The sequence below is a fragment of the Anoplophora glabripennis genome, unplaced genomic scaffold (assembly GCF_000390285.2).
Source record: "Anoplophora glabripennis isolate ALB-LARVAE unplaced genomic scaffold, Agla_2.0 scaffold113, whole genome shotgun sequence".
Lineage (NCBI taxonomy): Eukaryota > Metazoa > Arthropoda > Insecta > Coleoptera > Cerambycidae > Anoplophora > Anoplophora glabripennis.
In genome coordinates, this window is record NW_019416240.1 from 394,655 (window position 1) to 419,972 (window position 25,318).

General features: G+C 31.1%; 1 protein-coding gene across 1 annotated transcript; it reads right to left on the minus strand.

The window, feature by feature from the left end:
• Nucleotides 1–369: 369 nt before the first annotated feature.
• On the minus strand, nucleotides 370–24,156 carry LOC108905966 (ankyrin repeat domain-containing protein 29). Its single transcript, XM_018709056.1, has 8 exons — nucleotides 23,917–24,156; nucleotides 15,269–15,379; nucleotides 12,524–12,622; nucleotides 7,724–7,822; nucleotides 5,982–6,080; nucleotides 3,980–4,177; nucleotides 1,490–1,585; nucleotides 370–1,027 (listed from the first exon to the last, which is right to left on the minus strand). Exons 1-8 carry the CDS (start codon nucleotides 23,926–23,928, stop codon nucleotides 842–844), a joined length of 900 nt encoding a protein of 299 aa, XP_018564572.1. The 5' UTR covers nucleotides 23,929–24,156; the 3' UTR covers nucleotides 370–841.
• Between the last annotated feature and the right edge of the window lie 1,162 nt (nucleotides 24,157–25,318).

Below are 25,318 nucleotides of genomic sequence, written 5' to 3' on the forward strand. Positions count from 1 at the left end.
GAGTTCTCTTGGTTCATTGCTCTAAAGTCAACCGTTTTCAAGAAAAATGACTTTTTATGAACAAAAGCAAACATTGCTGTCGCAAACTGCTATATGGCAGATAAAACCACTGCAGATAAAAATGCAAAGTTTTTAATATAAAACATTTTTTGCCTGTTGCTTTATCTAAGAACATATTGAGAGAATTAAGTTGTATTGATTTTGGTTGGTTATTCCATTTAATTATTAGGAGTTTTATACTCTTTACACTTTCATTTCATCCTTTTATAATTTTTTCTTCAAAATTAGAAAATTTCGTGATGTAGGTATCATTAACAAAAATCCGATGAAGTCTTAGAAATACTTATAATATAAATAACAAACATTTTTCAACAAAAAAGGTAATACTATCAATGATAACATTTAAGTACAAACATAATAAATACTTCACATTATAACAATTTATTTACATGATTTTCCATATCCCTACTTTATCCTAACTTGCCTACAAAACATTTTTACTAGTAGTTCAAACATGATTTAAACAAATTTTGGCATCGGATATGTGGACATGACCCTTAACTAAACTAAAAATATTCAGTGAATTCGTCAGAACTGATATACTTAAATAATAATTCTTAAATAATCTGATTCTTTTGCACCACCCCGTGTATTAATATCTGGCAGAGAAAAATAATTTGAGCGAAGAGATTCAAATTTTTTCCAGAAAAAATCGAGAATGTATTTCAATTTTTTTTAAATCCATCTTGAAATACTGATTATACATTTTTTGAGCACATTTTCTTGGAAGGCACAACATAAGTCTTGTTTAACAGTCATTCTGTACATCTCAAAATTACTTTCAAGCTCGATTGAGACAGTTTCTCAAATAATCGTTAACCATATTGTGCCTGTGCCTGTCTGCAACTTCGGCGGGTGTGAAACCCTCTTGGTTTTTAAGGCTCGGATTTGCACCACCTGCGATGAGTTGCTTGCAAACTGGAAGGCTACCAGAGAAAGCGGCGGCATGAAGGGCACTTTCGCCATTCTGAAAAAATGTGAAAACTAAGCATACAAAATCACAAAGTTAAGATTTTCAAGATATTGTCGAACAAATTTGATGCCTTCCGTAAGTATTGTATGGTTTCTGGATTAAATCAAGTCTTAGAAATTAGAGACTTAATCTGTAATTGTATTTGCTGGACGATGACCTTAAAATTTGCTCGAAACATTGACCCTCCAGAAGTGGGATCAATAAGTGCTATCAATTTACAATGAGCTGCACTTCAGCTTATTAATTGTATGGCTGGGAGCCGACATGCCTGGCTGCAGGTCATGACTTAATAGCAGTAACACATGCAATACTTTAATATATGGTGGCCAAAATAGAAGAAAAAGGTAACTTATATAACGTAAATGCGGAAAAGTTGTCATAATTTTTTTGACTGATTGATTTTAAAGGAAATATTCGACAGTTTTTATTACTACAATACCTTAAATAATTACTTACAGGGAGAATGTCTAGGGATGGTTTATATTTGAGCAATTCACCTACAACTGCAGAGTGACCCTTGTGAGAAGCTTTAAAAAGTGGAGTAGCTCCATCCTAAAAGAAAATCATATAATTCAATTAAACGATATAAGATATAATAAATTTCTTATAACGTAAATTATGAAATATTTTTTTAAGAAAAAGTGATTCACACTGAAAAATTTGTTATTAGTAGACACTCAATTAATAATGCATGAATTAAATTGACCACGTTTTAGAAGATGTCTGTGTTGTCACTAGACAAGTTTTAGAATGTATATTTTGCACTAAATCAAAAATGGTACTTGACAATGACAATTTCTGATACACGATACACCCTGTATAAATGGATCAAACTCCTTGTACAGATTTATGGAAGTGATTCATATTTTCTCTCAAACATTAGATTAGAAAAATTAATTTTGTCAAGGACCACTGAAATGCCAAAAAGATCGATACATTCCCAATTTTTTTTAAGTTATCGAGGTATTGATATAAGCTTCTTATTTGTATTTTTTTTTATTAATTTTTAAAGAAATCATAACAAAACAATATTTTTTAAATTGCTTTATCTTTTAGAAATGCTTTGGTATTTTCCTCAATTTTTATGTTAGATGCATTTTTTAAGTAGTAAAAATTCAAAAAATATTTCATTATACTAGTCTAAATTTTTTACTCAAAATATTAAGATATCTCTTCAGTTTTTACATTTGAAATTTGACAAAAAGGTAAAAAGGTTTCTAAATGGATAGAACATTATTTTTCTGTATCAATTTACTTGGAAAATAAGATAAATGGTAGCTCATATCAACCTATTATAGAGCACCAAAAAAAAAAAAAGAAAAAAGAAATGAGATACATATTGATGCAGTGGCCAGAGGCGTTTCATTAGTACCAGTTCCACGCCGAAATCCAATTCTCTAACTGATATCGTTTCTAAAAATATACAGGTATTATTTATACACTAATCTAATTTGTAATTTTTTAACAATCACCGCAGGCCATGCAGGATGTTAGATCTGCTTTAATGTGAGCAAAATTTGTATTTACCATTTTATACTTAGACCAATAGTTTTAAGATATCTGGGTTTAAAAAGAAAGAGAAAATGAAGCATATTATAACGAATTATTATTAAATAAGAAATCTTATAAACAAGTACACAAAAACAAAATATAACACGAAAAATATAAGAATCGCTCCCGACACCAAACTCAAGTCATTTTCGTATCCCGTCGGCTCCATTGGTCCTTCCCGCGATAGTAGTCGCCACCGGAGCCTTGACTGCTTGACCCCGAGGAATTGGGTTACTGTAGATTCCTCTAACAATGTATCGTACTCGAGGAATGTACCTACATTGTTGGGCGCCTCTCGCTGGTCGGCCTCATTCCGTTTCTATATTTTCACCTAAAGCTTTTGGAACTTGGAACCACGCATTTAAAGAGTAAAATTTAATGGGTATTATTTGTGTATAATATTGGTTTAGTTACGTGCAATACACTGCATACAATGCAACGACAATGTAACAAATTGTAAATGTCGTACAACGCGAACTGCGAATGGCTTGGGTCGACGTCCAATCGCACCTCTTGATGGCTCCACCAGATTATCATTATGGATTTTCGGTCGCTCTTGGAATGAAGGGATTTCTGCCGTTTCTAGGATGATCTTAATCGTTGGAGGAGGCTTATTTAAGAGCATCAATATTTGACTCAGAAGACTTACGGGAACATATTTCTGAGATGGCCTGAGAAATAACATAACAGACATATTCAATTCGTCGAGATCAACAACATACAGAAGCAAGTTTAGAAATAGATAACGACGATTTTGAAAGTCTGTTATGATATTTTTTAGTATTTTCTGCTTTTGCGTTTGTTTACCACATTTGATCAATAAAAATTCATAAAATTTTACATTTTCCTCGACATCTTGAAACCTTCACGCGCCCAATGGTACATAACAATTTTGCTCACATTTAAATGTATATTATCAGATTAGAATAGTATAATCTAAATCAGTAAGGACATTATATTTTATAAATATATGTAGAATAAATAATTGTGGTCTTGATCAAGTCAGTTATAACCAAAAGGAGCAGAGTTTTATTTATTCTGAAGATCTATGAGTGCGGTGGGCTTTTTAAATTTCTTAGGAAACTTTGTGCTTTTAAATATACAAAATAGTCTCAAATAAAATTGAAGAATTGTTCATTAATTTAAAAATTAATAATTAAATATATTCATAGTAAATTCATGAACAATGTCAACATAAAACACATTATACAGATGTAAAAATAAGCACCGTTATGTTCCAAGGAAGTAGATTCGTTCTATGACTGAACCGATTTGTATAAGTATTATACTGTGATGCTACTGTTCATATGCTGAATATTGCAACACCCTGTACCTATATAAAAAAAGAATTTTGCAACAGTACACCCAAAAAACGTGGATTTATAGAGAACTTACGTGTCTGGCAGCGTCGACGAATGCCCCAGCCTTTAGAAGTTGGGCGACTATATGATCGTGCCCCATTTGCGCGGCTATCCATAGAGGAGTCGCTCCGTCTGTCCGTCTCGAATCTGGCTCGGCTCCCTGCGCCAACAAGTAGACCAAGACCTTGTAATGTCCATTTTGGGCGGCAATGAACAAAGGCGTAGCCTTATCCTTGCAAAGAAAAAGAAAAATCGGTCGCGTGGGTGTTCTTTGGTACAGTTAAAACAAAAATTAATATGTAGTACTGTATCATAGAGTAAACTGTACACATTAGCTTTAATACCATTGTAGTGGTTCCCAAAATGTGAGTCACGACCCCCTAGGGTAGCGGTTGGCAACTGGCGGACCGTGGTCCAGATCCGAACCGCGGAAGGTAATAAATGGTCCTCCAAAAATTTTTTTAATGTATAATTACTCAATTTAAAATTTAAAAGAATATTTTTCTGTTGATAACAATATGTATAAGTGCCACCCTTATCATTTTTTAATGGTTAGTAGGTTAGTAAAAAAAACTGACCCAAGACCGCAAATGTAATTTCTCGCATTGATTTTTGAATACAAATATGAATGCTAATTAAAATAAAAAATTAGTAAGGAATATGAGTTTCTTCTGGACCTCGTTAAAAATTTTCAAAAATATCTGGAATTACTTGCAGACCCCTGCCCTAGGGGGTCGCGAAAAAAGGTCGCAGAGGATCGCTAAAGGCTTCAAGCTTGCTGGTTTTAATAATATTTAAGTTAAACAAATTGAACTAACTAAGCACAAAAAACCAACGCATAGATGGTGCAAGAACTTGTTCCGTTTTTGCACTTATGTATAGCATGGGATAAATGCTTTTATCTTATAGTTCAATTATCTCCACAGATTCCATATTTGCACCAGAAAAGTACATGTTTAAACCTATATCCGCAGAAATGACATTTTTCAAAAAAATTGACATACCCTTCTTGCACCAGAGTCTTCAATGATAAGTGATGCGATTTTTTTTGGATATATAGCCGTAGGGTTAAACTAGTCGAGTGGTGTGACGTCACAAATGCAGACGGTTTGGGCCGTTTCAAATATTTTACGAATTAAAAATTACTTATCACGGTTAATACTAAATTTTGCCTGATTTTTTTCCTTACGTATTTAGGGATTTAAGTGCTAAATAATAAATTAAAAATGACTGAATGAGCCCATTATATGTATAGCTTTGTTTCCTTTCACTTTTAGTTGATCAATTTGAATAAAAATGACCGTTAAAACTTTGTTCAACTTTTCAACTTAAGTCAGTTGAGATCAGCTTAAAGGACCAACAGTACAATTTGACAAAATCATATCTTCGACACGTTTTTAACGTTAGTTGGACGAAAATATAATTGTCTAGAGCTGATATTAAAACATGTCAAAAACACGTATATCTGCTATTAAGTTAGAAAAGCTCTTTATGATTAAATATAATGTAGTGAGGGGTTGCAAGCAAAAATTTGATCTAAGAGGGAGTCGCAACTTCCAAAAGTTTTGGAACGGGATGACACACATTCTTGGGGTTAAAAAATAAGATGATTTAACTAAACTTGTCCTTTAACCAGAATTGTTTCGTTTAGCCGAGAGACGTTTTATCAGATTTAATTGAAATTTGATATATTAGTGTGTGCAAATATTACATTTTGACATAGTAACCGAAACAATTGCATTATTAATTATTGGATATTTAGAAAAAAACTAAAAATTTTTACAGCGGCCTTTAGTGGCTAAACAAAGCAAGTAAATAAGTAAATCGACTTATTTTGAAGCCTTACTGTAGATTTTCATCTGTGGTAGTTCCGTATGTATCCGGAATATTAAAACACCTAAAATAATTCTGATATAAGAGAAAAATGTCATCGGTTTTTGAATTACTAAACTAGATATAATCTTAAAATGGATTTGAAAATTTAAACTTTATAAAACGAATTTATGCATATACAATACATGTTTTATAGGTCTTACCTTCATGTGGGTGTTAACTTTAGCACCCCTTTTCACTAACTCTTTAACGACGTCCATGTGACCGCATTGACACGCAACAAACAACGGGCTGCCCCCATCCTATAAATTAAAGTTCTAATTATTAGTTTTTAATGGTTTACAAAGGCAAAAAACACGTTAACTAACATTTTTGTAATATTTGCCTTCTATTAAACTGTGAAAGTCCCTACTTGTATACCATCACCAACGCCATCTATTAAACCATATCATAGAGTGTAAATAGATGATGCTAGATAATAAATTTTGAAAAATTGTTATACTTTCTAGCTAAATTCGGTCTTGCCAGGAAAAAAATTCATCATAAGAAACTACATTTATTCAAAACTGTCACTTTTACAAACACTCTCAATGTCCGTCTTTTTTCCCATTTTTATCTTCATCTTTGTCTGCTTTGTTCACTTCCTCTCTTATTCTCCTCTTTCTCTCTGCTTCTACTTTTTCTTTAAGCTTCTTTAGTTGTTCATGTGTCATGTCTCTTATGTACTTCTCCTCGAAAGTTTGGCCACGTTTTTTGAAAGCATCGTCACAAAATTTTAAATTTTTGACTAATCCCACAGGGCTTCGTTTTGATATCAGTCGGAGAAGGGCGAAATACATTAATGGGTTCTCTTCGAACTTGTAATTTGTCTCACGAATGAAGTTGTCATTTTGGTTTTGACAGTGACAATTTCAAAATGATAGAAATCTTTCTTGTTAATTCAACATAAACAACCGATGAGCAAAGCCAGCAAATTTTTCGTGTTTTTAACAAAATTTTACCCATAAAAGGAGACAGAACATGTTAATGATATATACCGTGTTTAATTAATAACTATGAGAATGTTATGAGTTGCAACAATATTCGCAAATTGCTCCTCTACGCGCTATAATTATATAACTATATTTACATAATTACGTCAAATATGTAAATTAATATAACAAACATTTGCTACTCTATGCATTCATATCTTAATAAGAAGAGTAAAATATAAAATCTTCAGAGACATTGCAAACTTATTGCAACTTATATTAAGTGCTGTATTTAAACATTTACTTCTTTATCTTCATAAGTCATAATTTGTTTGCATAAAATTTTGTTGTACGCTACAATTTTTGACAAAATTTTCGCCAAATTAAAACAAAACAGTTCGTTATACAAAAGAGTTATTAAAACCTCTTAAAAAAACAATAATCATACTACACTAACGTGCTATTGGTAAAGCACCGTAACCATTTTTTAAACTTTAATTTTTTCTGGCCAGGTTGCAAGAACCAGGTCAACTATATTTATAGCTCTGACTGATGTTTACCATCTATACTAGAACATTGAAAGCACTGTAATAATCCTTCTTAGTCGTACCTATATAATTTTGTTATTAGGTATGACTCAAGGTTCTAACATGAGGCCACTTATCTCCCTAATGGCCAAACATAATTTATTAAACATTTTTAGAGACCCACTGTTGTTAGATTTTCTAAAAGAGGAATTCTATATGAAATATTTATAAAATAAATTCAATGAAGAGTATAAATAGATTTTTTATAATATTTAATTCCTCACATTAATATTCGAGTTACATGATGATGGCTTTGCTGAAATAAAATAATTTAAAAAAGTTCGTAGGCATGTGTCGTTAAACTCATGTCGTTACTGTCGTTTTTTATCCTATTTACTAACTGAAGAAGTAGAATAAACGCTCTGTATGTGTTTTGAAAGAACTTACCACGCTTGAAGAATCCACAGGTGCCCCATTGTCCAAAAGGAATTGGACTATGTCCAGAAATCCACCTTGGGCAGCGAAGAACAGCGGCGTAGTTCCAGTCTGCGTAAACAAAAGGGTGGCTTTCATTTTGATCAATAAATTTCAGTAAATTTAATCTTTTCTTTCCAAATAATTAAAAAAAAAGAAATACGTTTAAGATATTTTTAGTGTAAATAAATAATTGGAATACTGAAACAGTAATTATTTAAATTTGCCGCTGGCCTGCGTAAAAAAAAAAAAAAAATCTGTCCCATTTACATAAGTATTTGGGTGAATTGTTGCCAATGCTACTACAAACTCAAAAATGTACTTATTTTAAAATACTTTTTTCGATGCTATATTTATTTATATTTACAAAATGTGCAACATTTAGAACACTAATTAATAATTTTAAGTTTCCGACCCAAAAAAATCTTTAAAACTAGAGGGAAAATCAGCAAATTAGCAGCATGTTATGGTTACGCTCGGGCATATGCGAATAGGCAATAGAGTTTCAGATTTGCGTAGAATCTATGACGATTCTAGTCAACGTCATTGAAAAGACGTGATTATAGTACTTAATAATAATTAACGTAATTTCATTTCAATATTTATTTTATTTAGTGGTAACAAAAATCCCTAAGTCTTGGGTCACCAATATTAATGATTCGTTTACAATGAACAATGACAAACCGTCGCGTCTACGCTCGAGATAATACGATCGCTGATTGATTGAATAGAATCTCGTGAAAAATTGAATGTTGTGTTTTAATGTAAATTGATCTTATTGTTTTAATTTTATCAGAATTTAATTGCTAACATAGAGGAAATAAAATTACTGTTCAAACAAAATTACTGGTCACGTGGCTTGTAATCATTTATGAAGGCTCTGTATGTCGAGGAGTTGAGTTGCTAAGAATTTGTATTCAAATAGGGTTGTTGACCAAATTTCAAAAAGTAGATAATATAATTCTACACGTAGTAACTAGTATGTATACACAATTAGAGATTGAAAAATGCTTCAGAACAGTTTTAAAATAATTATTTAAAACTGATTTTTTTATAACATTTCAAAACGGCTGTGACGTCATAAGGGGCACCTTGTAGTGAAATTATGTGTAAATGATTGCGTAAAGGAAAACAATTGGAAGAAGATGCTCTGTCAACACTGTCAGTAGTGTCAATCTGTCAGTGACACTGTCGTATAAAATATTTTCAAGTCCATTTCTATTTTCCTTAATCTTCAAATTCCTTTATTAAGTAAAATTATTATTTAGTAATAATCATTTAAAGCTTTCCCTATAATTAAAGCAGAATGTGTGAATCGGCATTTGTGAAAGCTACTTCGCAAATTTTACCGAAAATTTATATTTTTACGATCATGAATTGAATTTTTTAAAAGAGACGAGCGTTTTAATTTTGTCGAAATCAGAGGTATAAAAGCAGTCAGGTAAGGATCAACATATTTAACGAATGATTTTATTGTGTTTATTTACATAAAATACCTATTTATTTATGGAAATTTATAGTGCAGTTCGGGAGTCTTATGGAGATAATGCAATTGGCTATGTGGAATGTGGAACAAAACCACTTAAATTTTGTTGAATCCATTACAATCAGGAAATTAATAATAACAATCACAAATACCCTTAATTGATAGACTGCTGTCACTAGTGACACTTTTGTTTAAAAAACAGGAAACAGGGCAGCAGGGTTTGATGGACAATTTTGACATATTTTCTTCTTCTTCAAAATTATGCAATAGGATCGCTACTAGCTTCTTGTTCAATTGCCCCTTATGACGTCAGATTAGTTTTTAAGTAACGCAAAAATTAATAAATGATTTCTAACGTTAATTTGTCATATATTTAAAATTTGACTATACAGGCAGGTTCTTTGATATAAAATCTTTAACTCGACAACAATTTGTATATGATTTGCTTTTATAGTGGACAACCCTAATAGGGTTGTCCACTATAAAAGCAAATTTTACCTGCAAAACAGATGTAACGTTAAAATGAATAGTGAAATGAACTGACGTTTGTACTGATAAACTTTATAACTAAAATTGTGTAATAAAACCCTGGAGTATAAACTTTTATAGCATAAACTCTGATAAAAGTCAATTTTTTACACTGGAAATTATGTAAAAACTATGACTTTTGACACGATCGTAAACAAAATTTATTAATTTTATAGTTTGGACTCCTATAGCTACTAATTGTAAGAGCATAAGTGTTTTGCAAATAATGAACTCCAGCAAGTTTATGTGAATGGAACACATTTTCTATAATTATTAAAGAAAATGTGGTTCTTCAAGTGTACACTTAATATTCTACATATATCTTAGAATGGAAGGATTTTAAAATCATGGGCGTAGCTAGGATTTTTGCTTGGGGTGGGCCCAGGACTGCTGCAAGCTCTGTGGAAGCCGCTAAAATAAAAAAAATGTAATCAACGACTTCCCGATATAATATTTCAAAACTTAAGCACTGTTTCGTTCGATTCTAAAAAAACCTACCGATATGAGAAAGATGATATTATTAGATCTTTTTTCTGGTGTGGGCCGTGCAAACCCCTGCCCTCCCTAGCTACGCCCATATTTAGAACACGTTATTATGAACTCTTCAGTGTCAGCAATTTACTGGGCAAACGTGAAGAAGATCTGTGAAAATGTATAGTGCACTAATAAAAAGAACTTCAATTCTGGATAAAAATGGCATTGCTCTTTAATAGCGATATAGGTGGCGTAGCAATTAAAAAAAATCAGTTGGCATAAACTAGGACAGCAGTCTACTTTAAAATTAAAATTCATAATTTTGAGCAACAATTTTCGAATAGTTTGTTTCCGAGTTCCTGGACCTATAGTCATTTTTTTAAACAAACCTTTGGAACTTTTATCGTATTTGATAGGTTAAAACAATGAAAATTATTTTTGACTTTTGTTTACTTTTTTATTTTTCTAAGTTATACATTTTTTTTTCTTTTTGTCAGCATTAAAATTTATTTAATCTAATAAGTAGGTACTGTTAAAATTACAATTATAATAATATCCTTTGGAATAACGGTTCCATTATGATTCAAAGTTGGAAAAGAATTTTTAATTAAAAAATCAAGTACCAGTTTAACCACATTGCAACAAAATGGAGGAGTCATGAATATTGGTAACCTCAAGATTTAGCAATGTTTCGTTACCAGTACTAATCGTGTAATGTTGGGTTGCCTAAACTCGGTGGTCGCGTGGCTTGTAAACATTTATGAAGGCTCTGAACATAAACTATATAATTCTTTTTATCGAACTGTTCTGTATTATATCGGTATTGTATCGGTATGATTACTCACATAACATGACAATATGCCTTTCTTAATAACGAAGAAAGACAGTTGTAGCGGGTAATACGAACTTCCCATTTTAGTCCAAACAAATTGTCAAAAATACCTCATTCTTTTGCCAAAAATCAGTAATTGAAAATATGTAAAAATTAGGAAAAATTCCTTAGAATTCAATGAACTACTTTATCCCACTTGAACTTTTTGACTTCATTTTCAAAATGGCGTCCAAAGTTCCAAAAAACAGTTTTTTTTCATTAAAAAAAAAAACTAAACATTTTAGAAAAAAATGTTTCACACAAAAGTTGTAGGAATTTTTAATACGGATCGAATAAGCCCAAACCGGTTTTGATCGATAAATAAATTAATTAGTTACTGCAAAAAAAAACGGAAAAAAACGCAATTTTTTCAAATAGCTATATTTATCTTTCAAAAATAAATATTTTGGTGAGCAAAATCAAACGATTTTTTCAAAATTGAACAATATCTTATAATTTTTGCAAAAATCGGCCGCCACATCTTTAGGAACTGGGTTGGGCTTAAAATTTTCTTTAATAATTATTACATATATGTGCAAATATTGAGCGAGTCTCAAATCGATTTCAAATATCGCAAAAAACGATCTAAAAATCGTTTTTTTTTTCCGAGGCCATAAAACATTGATTAACTTTTTGATTTCAATTCCTATCAAAATGTCGATACTGTCATTCGAAAGTTGACATTTTTTCACGAATTTAAATAAATGTCCTACGACCAACAGGATCCGAGAATTTTTTTTTTTCGAAAAAATCACCACGACCTCATTTATTAATATTAAGGGCTGAAATTTACACATGTTATAGTTGAAAACTTGTACTTCAATATAAAAAATAGTCCGCAACGATTGGTCCCATTTTCTTTCATTAAACTTCATTTTTATGGACACCGCTATTGCTTGCTCGTTCTTTTTTTATAAATGAAAAAAATGTTTTTTACAAACTTTGGACGCCATTTTGAAAATGAAGCCCAAAAATGCAAGTGGGGTAAAGTAGTTCATTGAATTCTACCCAAATTTTTCCTAAATTTTACATATTTTCAATTACTGAACTATTTTTTATATAAGATAGTAAAATCTAATTGTATTATTAAATGTAGATAATGCAACTCGCCCAGAATCCAAATGATAATTTATAAAGCTTCTTCTACTATCACATAAATTAAATTTAGCCAAAAATAAAAATTCATACGATACGGGTTTTTCAGTTACGATTACAATTAACGTTTTTATTTTTCTTTGGCCCCCTTATAACTATCCATTTGCCCCAAATTTCCGGCGTTTCAGTCCACACTGGAACTCGTTGTGTTTTTACTAGATCTATCATCTTCCCAGACATTTCCTATCTTATCTGTAACACCCTGTATATCCCTAGGTTATCGCGTTGTGGGTGGCTAACACAATCAAAAAGTACTTACTATCCTCTTCGTCGTGGGATCGGCCCCTTGCTCGAGCAGCTCCTTGACGCACTCGTAGTGTCCGTTGGCGGCGGCCAGGATCAGAGGTGTCGTGCCTTCCTGAAAAAAGCAAATAAACATGATCGAGTTAATTAGTAGTGTTTTCGTCGCGATTCGATTGAAAAGCCGGAAGCTCTGTATCCGCAATTAAATAAGGAACTCATGTCGGGGCGATTAGAAGTTCTAAAGCTGGTTTCGCGTCTGTCAGGAAGCCGTTTCGTTTGTTTCCAGTGAAAGGGGTCTGTGACTGACGAGGAAATGGACCGAAACGGAGTTTGAAATAGCTTTTGTTGGGACAATTGTTTCCTCGTTTTTTGTCGCCACACCGTGATTTCAAAAGGCTAAAAATAGTACACCTAACAAATATAGAGCTCGGTAGGCAGCTCTTAATCGAAGTTTAACTGATATTTTGTTTATTTTTATATTTCCATAGCCATTATTATTTTTTGTTGTTTCACTGAAGTTATTTCCGCAATATTATTGTTTTTTTATTTTAAATCGAGGTTGTGGTTTAATCAATCTATCGGTTCATATTAACGAATTGTTCTTTTATTTCAGTAAAAAAGAATTGTTGGTACTAATTTGATGCCGGTTCACATTATTAACCTGTCATCTGGACTAAATATTATCACGTAGGAAGCTGTTATTTCCTACAAAAAACATTTATCGTTGCTGTGTAACAGGTAATAAATACAACTACTTGTTTATGTTGCAACTGCAGTTTGACATTGTTTCTATGTGACCCAAAAGTAAGCGTATCGACGTGATCATCAGCTGTTGTATTGGAAATATAATTCTTATAAACACTTTTCTTCTATTATTTTAGTTCTCATCGATTTCTTGCCAAGTCTATAGAAGGTGGTCTGTTTAAAATTAATGAAATTAAAGAAATATGTATACAGAGTGTTCTGAAAGTCCGTCAGGAAATTCCGAGAGGTGATTCTAAGGATTAAAATAATAGCAGTATGTAATGAAAATTTTTTTCGAATTGTCAATTGTTTGCAAGTTACAGCTTGTCAAAGTTCAATTTTTTTATTTTTCTAATTAAATAACTATTTAATTCAAGTCTATAGTCCGTCATTTGGCACACCCACTAAGTAGATGAAGTTCTACTGGACCAGTCAGAGAGAAGTTTCATTATGCGCCGCTAGAGGGCACTTTACCTAGAACTCAAAATTTGTTTTGTCCATAACTTTCTTCTCTTGCTAGACATCATAGAAATTTAAAAATTATTGGCAAGAGAAGCAATATCAGAAAAAATTATGTACTCTTTGCTCACGTCGATAAATGTAACCGTTTACCAGGAAATCGCTATTAATGTGTTACTAAACATCAAATTTTTGATAATTCTTTCTGTAATTAATCAAGTTCCCATGCTTCAAATAAATATTATTAGTAATTTTGGTGTTACGAATTGTAATAAAAATTATTTAAAGCAGGTATGTTTGATTTCATCACCATAATATTTTTTTTTTCGGCTTTGTAATAGCATTGTGGAAAACTAATTTACCTATAATATTTTATTTACTAAAGAAGCTGGTTTGTTTTACAAGAGATGGTATTTACAGCATGGCAACTAGCTGCTAAGGATTCCAAAGAAGATATGGAATATATTGCATCGAAACAAATTTCATTTTGAAAATTTACTGTATTTTTTATTTTGTTATTTATTAAACTTAGGAAAATAAAAAAAAGTTTTGTTGAAAAATCTAAGTGTAATAAAATAACATTAAAAAAACACCTACGTCCCAAAATTAAATTTGAGAAAATTATAATAACATGTTTTCTAAAGGAATATAAGTATATTCAAATTCAAATAGCTCGAAAACCAGTGATCTTTCAGGATTTGGATATATTACAAAAGTTACTGAGAATTTAATATGGTTTATCATGGAAAAATTTCTTTGATTCATTCCGTCGACTCAGAAGTAGTAGTTTGTTACAAACTGTTTGTACTCAGGGTTGAAATTATTCACTATAAGCTTGTAAGTCATTTAGATGGACCATACAACAATTTTTACAGAACTTAGATATATCTTCTTTTTTTTTAAACAGAATCGACCAACTATTGTAATTTTTACTCCATTGTAAAGATGTTAGGCTAATTGTAAATCAAACAGATTCAAATTTTATTCAAAATTCTGTTACCAAATGAACTCAAACAATATTCTTCGATAACAGAAATCTAGCTATACAAAAGATATCCAGCTACACATAGAATATTCCTAATTGCTGATATTGCAGGAAACAACTGCTCTATGAGCTACATGCCCCGTCTAGCACTTAAATACACCAGCAATATCTAGTAAATAGCCAATAATAAATAAGCATCCAGATTAAAAACAAAAAATGATACGTCTAAATATTACAATTTATTTAATATAAAATTACATACCTGATACATTGAAATTGTTAAATAACGTAATTATTCAAAGATATATCCTGTAATTTCGTTGTTCTGTCACCCTTAATAAAGACCAACATTTTACTTGACAAAAATAACATTTTGAAACGAGTTGATTTGAAAAGATGTTTTACATTTTTTTTTATTTGAATCAGCTAATATCTTCAAAATAGAGTAAAAATCTGTTTTGGTTTTCGATATATCATGCTGGGGATTTTAAACATACCTTGTACAGTGTAATATTAATAATAAAATAGTAACAGAAACAAATGCTAAATATATGCTAATTTCAAAATACTTACCTTATCCCTTGAATCCACATGGACTTTGCCACTGTCCAGTATCCTTCTAAGTAATGGAAAGTCGCCATTTAATGCTGCTAAGTGCAACTGAACGTCTGACAGAGATTCTTTCTGAAAAAAAGAAAAATCCTGAAATATCTGTTCTCCATAGTGACAGAAAGGATTGCAAAGTTTAAAACTTCAAATTTGTGGATTAATTTTCTCTTTCGTAAAAAACAACAACAATTATCAAGCTTAGTTAAAATGCAATATACATTTTTTTATATATAGGATGTCTTAAATACTCCTGATATTTTCAGCATGTATATAAATAATAGAGGCTTTTTCCGAAAATTGATAATATATTTTAGTCATATTTATCAAACCCTACACGTTACATAAGTGAATTTACCTTGGTTTCATCCCCAACTCGTTTATTTTTATCTAACTTTGAAATATCTTGATCTCTAGACTATTAAAATATCTACCGCATATGTTTCGAAATAATGTATCTAATCTACCACAATTTCTATAAAATATATACTTCTGTACGTTTTTGTTAAATAATACAGCAGATTTAAAAAAATAATTGACAATAAGTACAAATTATCTTGCACAGATTTTAATTTATTCAAGCAATAATACAATTAAAGTACTTGTCAAAATTAAACAAATTTTATTTAATATGGGGTACAAATAAAAAGGTAAGGTAAGGATAAAATGATAAACAAAAATGGATACAACATGTGAAACTTGAACAATACTGTATAAATCATTGCCCAGATTTCCAAGGACTTTTAAAATATTGCAAAAACACGATATCTACCAACTCTCTTTAAACGTAGCTACCCGCTATCCGCTACCCTTATTTTTTTTATACATTGTCTGTTCTAACATTGTCGGGAGATAATTTGGGGCCATATTAAAAAATATAATTTAAAACTAACGATTAATGTAGGTATTTGTCGGGCAATAATTTTGAAACTTTAACGTACAATACACAATAACACAATGTATGTATTAAACAATATAAAACATGTTAAAAATTCGCTAATTCCAAATACGTATTTACTTTTATATCGCGATTTATTATAAACATAATACTATTTGTTATAACTAACGTCAATATCTTAATATAAACACGACCCTGAATGTGAAATTTTATAATACGCCATTACTTTTTTCCACTATATTGCACAACATTAACATATGTAGGTAGATATGTATATATGTCCATATTTTATTTTGAAGCAATTATAAAAACAACATTATAAAATTGCAACCTCATTCCATTCAAATAATGTTAAAAAAAATTTAATGTAAGTTGGACAAGGGGAAACCCACCTTAAACTTTAATGCCAACATTATTGGAATTTCCTAAATGAAAAAATGTGCAACAGACGCAGAAAGAAAGAAGAAAGACGAAATTGCAGACAATAAAATCAATCCATTTTTTCTACTCGTTCGATAAACTTATTTAGGAAACTCTTATCAAGCAATCAATACCGTTTTCTCAATTGTTTCCGCGATCCTACTGTCAACTTTTATTTATGACTATTTATAGAAACTTATTTATCAATTCAGGTAATATAGGTATGTGGAAAAAAGCCTTGAAAAAATTATATAATTATAATTATTATCAAAATTCTCTAAACAATTAAGTGAAATATATAAAATAAAGTTAAAAAATAGCATAATTATCCAGGAGCAAAGAAATAATACAAGATGCGTTTCAAAGTAAAAAAAGTAATCAAAGTCTTGATTTGGTTTTATGTAACATAAATGCTATTGTAGATAGGGCTCTTGATATTATTCTTACTGAGGACTGTTATCATCCAGCTATTGTTATCAACATTAATACATATTCAAAAAAAGGAAGTTTTCCTTTAAAGCAACAAAATAACTTTAATTTCAAAAAAGCAAATTTCCCTGTTTTGTACGATGTTATTTTATTATATTTAAATACTAACTGGTCTTTCCGTAATGAATACACCAATCCAAATTATGCATTAGACGCTTTTTAAGACAAACTGAATAACATTTTCGAGGACTGTATTCCAAGGAAAACATTTGTTCAAAAGTCTACCCACCATGGTCCAACGGAAAAATTATTAGAAATATTAAACAAAAAAGTAATGCACTCAAAAAATATAGAAATACAGGAAATACTACTTTCTTAAACAAGTTTAAATATCTGCGGTCCCAAATAAGACATGTAATAAGCATCTCCTATAAGTTATACGTACAACATGTAGAAAGCAATATACAAATTAATCCAAAAAGTTTTTGGTCCTTTATCAATGCCAAGAGAAATGTAGCTCACATTCGTTCTATGCTTACGTATAATGACCAAACTATTGATGATCCACAGACTATAGTTAATAGTTTTGCTGATTTATTCTCACAATCGTATATAAACCGGGTAAAAGTCATTGTCGAACACCTACATCAAACGCTAATGTGCTAAATATATTAAACTTTTCACAAATTAAGCCAAATATGACAGCCGGGCCTGATTTAATACCGGCATTTTTTATAAGGGCATGTGCCTCTGCGTTTGTTGCCTCATTAACAATTATCTTTAATTTATTAATAAAAACTTCTTTTTGGGCTGTTGTCGTGGGAGCAACACGGTTTCATTAAGGGCAGATCCACTGTTACTAACCTTGTCCAAAAAAATCAGTTTATTAGCGAGAAATTTGACAAGATGAAACAAGTCGATTTTATCTACACCGACTTCACTACAGCTTTTGACAGACTCGATGGGTTTGGTGTGTCCGAATCACTTTTGCAACTTTTTCAATCGTATTTACAAAATAGGTATCAGTTTGTTCAGCATCGTGGTTTTAAATCGCACAAGTTTCATCAAATATCTGGTGTGACTCAAGGATGTATACTCGGACCTTTGCTCTTTGTTCTTTTTGTAAACGACATCATGGCTTATCTACAAGAACACCATTTAATGTATGCAGATGACCTTAAGCTATTTTGTGAAATAAACACCATTGCTGACTGTTATATGTTACGGAATGCGCTTAATGTCATTAGTCTGTGGTGTCTAAATAATAATTCAACGCTAAATGCCTCCAAGTGCAATATCATTACATTCACTAAGAAAAAAAATATTCTGTACTATTTAATTATAAATTGGATAATATAATATATTGCATGGACCCGATTACAAAAAGGCCCTTGGAGTTACATTTGACCCTACATTATCTTTTACTAAACATATAGATGTTATGGACCAAGTGATAAATCGAGCATTATACATAATGCCCGGTCATTATGTAAAATGCCCAATATGAGTGTGCAATTTGACAATAATTATTCAAATTATCAAATTGACCGGGCATTATACATATTGTCCATCACCTTTTGGGCAGAGTAATACAAACATATTTAATTACTATTTTTTTTATTATTGTTGTCATTTAACTTAAAATAAACTAAATGTTTATAAATAAATAAACTAAACAATTTAAATAATCTGACTCATTATTTGGATTAATTAGCAAGGACTTCTACATTAAGAATCCACTAGTTTCTGCATTTAAAACTTAAGGAAAGTCATATTAAAAATATAGGTAACACAAAACATATAAAATTTAAAACAAACATTTCACAACATTATCTTTGTTTTACAGAAGTTTTGACATATTATTATAAAACATAAAATAAACTAAAGTTTAAGCAATCAGACTCATTATTTGGCATAATTCGGTGCTTCCCTCCCCGCACCGTGACAAATTTAACTTTATTATCAAATTGCCCAATTGTTACGTAGCAATATAATAATGACCGTGCAATGTGATAAATAATGAAGTTTAGATAGTAATTAATCGCTTAGCCCGATAGAGCTAGACATTATTTATAATGCCCGCACATTATTAATAATGCCCGCATTAATCACCTGGTCCATAACATAGACATAATTGCGTCATCTCCTTTCAAGAATATGGGGTTCATAATAAGGAATTCCAAAGGCTTTATCAGTATTTCTACACTATGATTGTTCTACACTACCTTTATTGGTTCTAAATTAGAATATGCATCAATAGTCTGGAACCCAATTTATGCTCATCAAATTGCAACTTTGGAAAGAGTACAACGTAGGTTTATGAAATCACCTATGTACTTATTGGATGGTATATATCCCCCTCAGGGTTTTCCGCATGATCTATTACTTGAGCGTTTCAATATTCATGTCCTTGCTAAAAGAAGATCTGTTTTTCAAGTAATGTTTTTGATAAAGTTCTACATAACATTTTGGACTGTCCAGGCGTTTTAAGTAATATTTATATCGAAGTACCACGACTATCAGCTAGAAGTAATAATGTTCTTAGTCTACCCGCAGCACGTAGTAACATCCTAGTAGCATCACCATTGTATCAAATTGTTTCCAAGTACAGTGAGATAGAAAATAATGTCGATCTTTTTTGTTGTTTGGGTAATGATATTAAAAATGCTTTACTTATGTAGTCATATATGTTTTTTATAGTTTGTTACCTTTCTATTTTGTTCTTTGTATTTGCGTTATTTGTAAGATTGTACTATTTTTTTCCCTCTATTTTTTCATAGTAAATTTTTCTCTTTTAACTTTTTTTATATTTTATTACCAGACTTAACATATCCTGTTGTTAGGCATCGCCNTTCTCTTTTAACTTTTTTTATATTTTATTACCAGACTTAACATATCCATGGGCATCGCTTGTTGGATGTGTACTTTAAATAAATAAATAAATAAATGTTGGCCAACGGATGTCCGCGATGAACGCAGATTCCATCAAAACTGTGACTGTGATTCCATCAAAGATCAGCCAAAATCGCTTCATTGAAATTCATGGAATTGGAATTGAGCATCTCAAAAACATCAATTTATCGCATTTTGGCCGAACAATTGGGCTACCGAAAAGTATGTGCACAGTTTGTTGTCCGCACAAGTTGACGACCAAAAATTGCTCAGAATTCAACATTCGAATCAAGAGTTCGTTCCAACGACCAAACCGCTAAAGCACAATTCTATCTTCCTTCTGAAGTTTTTGGTGTACCGTATTCGGTCAGATCATCGCGCAGAAGGAAGTTTTCATTTATTGTACGATAATGCGCCATCTCATCGATCGACACTTGTGACCAATTTTTTGAATAAAAATCGCGTTTGTTAACCACTCCCCGTATTTGCCTGATTTGGGACCGTGCGACTTTTACCTTTTCGGAAAAATGCATTTGCCGCTGAAAGGAAAGCATTTTGTGGACGTAGAAGCCATCCAAAAAGTTTGTACCGACATCCTGAAAGATATTTCGGCCGACGACGAACTAAAATAAAACACTCAATCGTCATGCTTTCAGACCGTGCAAATCGCTGTATCGAGTTGGAAGGGAAATATTTTGAATAAAATAAATTGATTTTCGCCAAAAAAACTTTTTGTTGCTTTTATTTTTAAAAAGTCCTGTTTACTTTGGAGCACATCTTGTAAAATTAACTATTTTCCATACCTACGTTACATACCATAAAAAGAAAACAAAATTTTTAATCAGCCAGTATTATATAATAAAAACGTACCGTACGTAGTTATCTCTTTATCTGCAAGCAAGCAAAATCTTCGTATAGATTTACGATCCATATTTTACTGTTACATCATATTTTTCCCACAAAAAAATATGTTCTGCACGATGTAATGAATTATTATTAGATGCGGGCACACATTATTTACAACAATTTTCTTTTTCTAATTACATACAATAAAAAGTAATCCTTTCACATAATTATTATTATTCCAGAAAAGGTTAATTTTGCATTCCTCACATAAATTGAACAGAATTATAATATTCAGAAGAGAGGAAATCTGATGTTGACTTTTTACAGAAAGTAGTCCAGCTTATACCACCATCATAATTAATGTAGGTACCTAAAAAAACATTTAAACATGTGGTTGTGGTTAAGATTTACAGGGTGATGTATAAATAAGAGGTTGTCGTAGATTAACAACAATCAGTCATGAAAAGAGTTTGATTCAAATGTTGAATTATACAAAAAAATAATATAAGTTCAGTGTCGTAGCAGAAGGGTTTTGAACATATAATAATCAATACCAAATTTCGAAATATTCTTTGAACATTACCACTCCTGTGTATATAAGTTTTGAACGTGTGCATTTTTTCCCTAGAATATAAATAGTACAATTAAAAAAAAATGCATAAAACTGACGACAGATTTTTTACCATTCCGTCTAAATCTGTTCAATAAGTTTGATTATGTTTGAAATACAAACGATGGATGAATGAGAAACATCTATAAATAAATATGACAGGGCACCGTCATCAATCGATCTGCACTGAATTCTGCATTGCCCCTTAAACGATTGCAGAATGCAAAACAGTAATTTATAGTCACTGTACAAGGCACGTATACCTATTTTGGAAAAGCCTGCATGTGTAACACATCTGTATATCCATGCATACTGCATAATGGTCTAAATTTACTTTATAAATTATAGATAAAATATTACAGCAATACAGCATATAGTAAAAATTAAATAAACCAAATGCAAACAGCATATTTTAGAACTGAACACTAAAAGAAATCAGGGAATAAGAAGAATAGAAAATATGTCACTGTCGAGATATAAAAATTTTGAAATATTGATTTTTTTAAATATACCAAGTGTCTGGAAGCGAAAGAGCAATAATTCAAGGATAATTTACTTGAGTCAAAAATAAACATTATCTTAGAATAATTTTGCGTTCTTAAAAAGTTATCAGTCTTCTAAAAAAGATCATTATTTAACATTCCATTACTTTTAAAGACAATTCAATACAATTTTTGAATGAATCTTTTGTTGCTTTACTTCTCTTTTGAGAAAATATATAATTTCATTTGAATTGCTACTTTATTATAAAAAAAAAGTATACTTATTGAATGGCGCTGAACGTAACATAGAAAATATGGATTTCAATTGTTTACTTCAGTCTACAATTATGAAGAGGCGATATTTGGCGATAATCTAATTATAATTCACCTTTTTTACCATTTTTTTTACATTAACTCCATCACATTTTACGACATTTCAATAAAACTCGGTAAGGAGTAGTTTTTATAATAGCCAAGCCCGAATATACACTTCTATCCTTAAAAAATTGAGGTCTTCTAAAACACCTTAGTCATTGAAAGGCTGTCAAAACTGAGCCACGGAACATAGGCGTACGCTTTATTTATTAAAAAGCAACAAATTAAAATTGTCTACAATACACCAACATAAACACCAAAGTCCGCACGATGACAAACAGTATACTAACATGACGTGAACGTGAAAAGCATTCTGAGGCAGCGGCTCAACATGTCTCGGTTGACGCGCTTGGTACGTCATTAAATTACGGCTCTCTCTGACAGCCTGAGACATCTATTTTTCACCTAAATATTTTTAAATCTTTTTCTTGAAGGCCGAAATATACTAACAATAAGATAACTTGATCTAAATCGTTTTTTTTTTACCCATTAGCCTTAGACACTCTGTAGAGTGGTCTCATATTCAGGGTTGATTATTCATGATCTGATTTACAAAATATATTCAATTCAACAAATAACAATACTTTGTTTTTTGTTGTAAGCATGATCGTTGAGCGACCATCCTAATAAAGTCAAGAGTTTTAACGAGATGTTTCCATTTTTACGTAGGTGAGAAGATGCAGGAAGAGTGTAGGTAGATAGTACAGTAAATAAAATCAATATGGTTTATGAGATGCATCCTACAAAGATGAACAGACTCGGTCTAAAATGCTATTATTAAATGAACAATTTTTTGTTATTCTTATAAAATACTGATTGAAAAACTAAAATAATTCAAATTCACATTACTTAAACTTAAATAATACAAACATTTCAAAGAAAGCAATTGGTTTTGCTTTAAATTTAAAATGAGACGAAATAACGCACAATATAGGTATTTTAAAATTTCTAGACAGTTTCTATTGATTATATTCTATTTTTGGCTGAAGAATTAATAATTATGTTTAACATACCTACATATTTATCAATGGTAAATTGGTGTATTCAATATGGAAATAATTAGGAGCTGCCATATGGTATATATTCCAAGGAAAATATCGAGAAAGTTAAACAAACGTTCAAGAAACAGTTGACATTCGATGTAAACAAACTTTTCTAAATTTCTAAACCAGATATAATATCCAAGTAAAAGTAGATACCCAATAGAGAAGCAAAAATTAAAATGGATTTTTTATTTTCTATGCATTTCAATAAGTAATCTTAGAATACCTATACCTATTTAGTGTAATTTTAAATAATATAATTTTGGACGAAATGTCAAAATTAAAGAACGCTTAAAACAAACAATATATAAAAATTATAAATTAAAAGACTAGCAAGGTATTCTCAACAGATTTGACTACCAAAAAAACTAAAAATAAGCACCTCCAGACGACTCCATCCAAAAGCGGATTTTTGGATGAATACATATAGGTAGTACAAAATATTTGGTTCGAACCAAATATTTTTTTCCTAAACAAATGATCTATTTCCTTTACGTTAAAAAAGAAAAAGTAAACAAAAAACGTTTGTCGATATTAAAAACAGTAACTAATTCCGATTTACAAAATTCTAAATAACTAATAAACACCTAGAGAACAGAAAGTAAGGTACGTTTTCTTACCTTCAGTGACATTCTAAAATTATGCTTGACCCAGATAGTTCAGAAACCACTGACCATAATAACTGCCCGCTAGAACTCTTCGAACGCGACTAAACAGAAAATCCGAAGAACCAAGAACCAAGAATTCCTCCAACCACCGAGGAGACGATTTCCCTGTTACGGTTACGCAACTCGGTACAACTCCGCGGTTTTCGCGAGACCCGTACCCTTTCTCGCGGTGCTCGTAACACACTTATGCGACGTGAGAACGGCTTTGTTTTGTTGTGGAATCCCGAATATTGAGCCAGTCCCCGAGGCGGGCAATTTCAAATCGATTGGGCGAGTGAGTGCCCCCTAGTGGTTATTCAGCGAACGAAATAGTAAATTTCTATTTATGAGAATTCTCAATAGTGCAAGATCTTGCCGGGAGATGGCGAAGTTGCACCTGACAGTTAAATTCAGTGTTGTCACGTTTGATTGTGTATAACCCATTCTGTCAATTTTGTTAACGAAAAAAATATACAGGGTGCCCTGTTCACGTTTCAAATAAAAATTGCGTGCAAGTTGCTCATGGGAAAATAATGGAGGTAGTTCATATAACGTTTTTTTTCTGAGACGCCCTGTTTTCGAGATACAGTGTGTTTCAGTTGGTACTTTCCAAATGGTTTTCCTTAATTATCTTTAAATCGGCCAAAGATAAAAATGTCAAAATTTGTACACGAGTAAACATCAACTGTGCCTTAAGAATAATGTGCAAAAGGTTTCTTTCCGACAAGCAGTGTCACCGATACAGGTAATTGGAGGGGTACGATCGAAAAAATAAGTATATGTTAAAAGTCAAAATTTGTAAACGGTTTTGTAAACTTTAAAGTATACGACAAGAAAAGGTATACTTGGCGAAATTCGGAAGTATGTACCATTTTCGAGAAAAATGTAGTTGCATAGAAGCAAATGGGGGACAATTTAAGCATCTACCATCTACTGTAGTATTTATGTAGTACTGTTATATACTGTAGTGGTACTGTAGATGGCTAAGAACTAAATAATTGCAAAATAATGTTCACATGATTTACATATAGGTACTTATACTCTTCGGTGTTCCTGATTTAAAAGCAAATGAAAAATGAGCGACAATATAATTATACATTTTTCAGGCAAAATGATTCTTTTATGTCAGATTTTTGTTATATCATTTGACTAAATGAGTATAATACTTGTATCTCAGTTAAAATGAAATATTCATATAAATATGGTCAAAAATTCATTTATGTTGTAAGAATGGATGAGATGTGATGAGTTGTTAGTTAGTGTTTATTTTTAAATTTACACTAGACCGAAGGTGATAAGTAACATTCAAAACGTTTTTGTGAATACTAATTTATTAGATATAAAATTACTTACCTACAAAAATATTAATATTTAA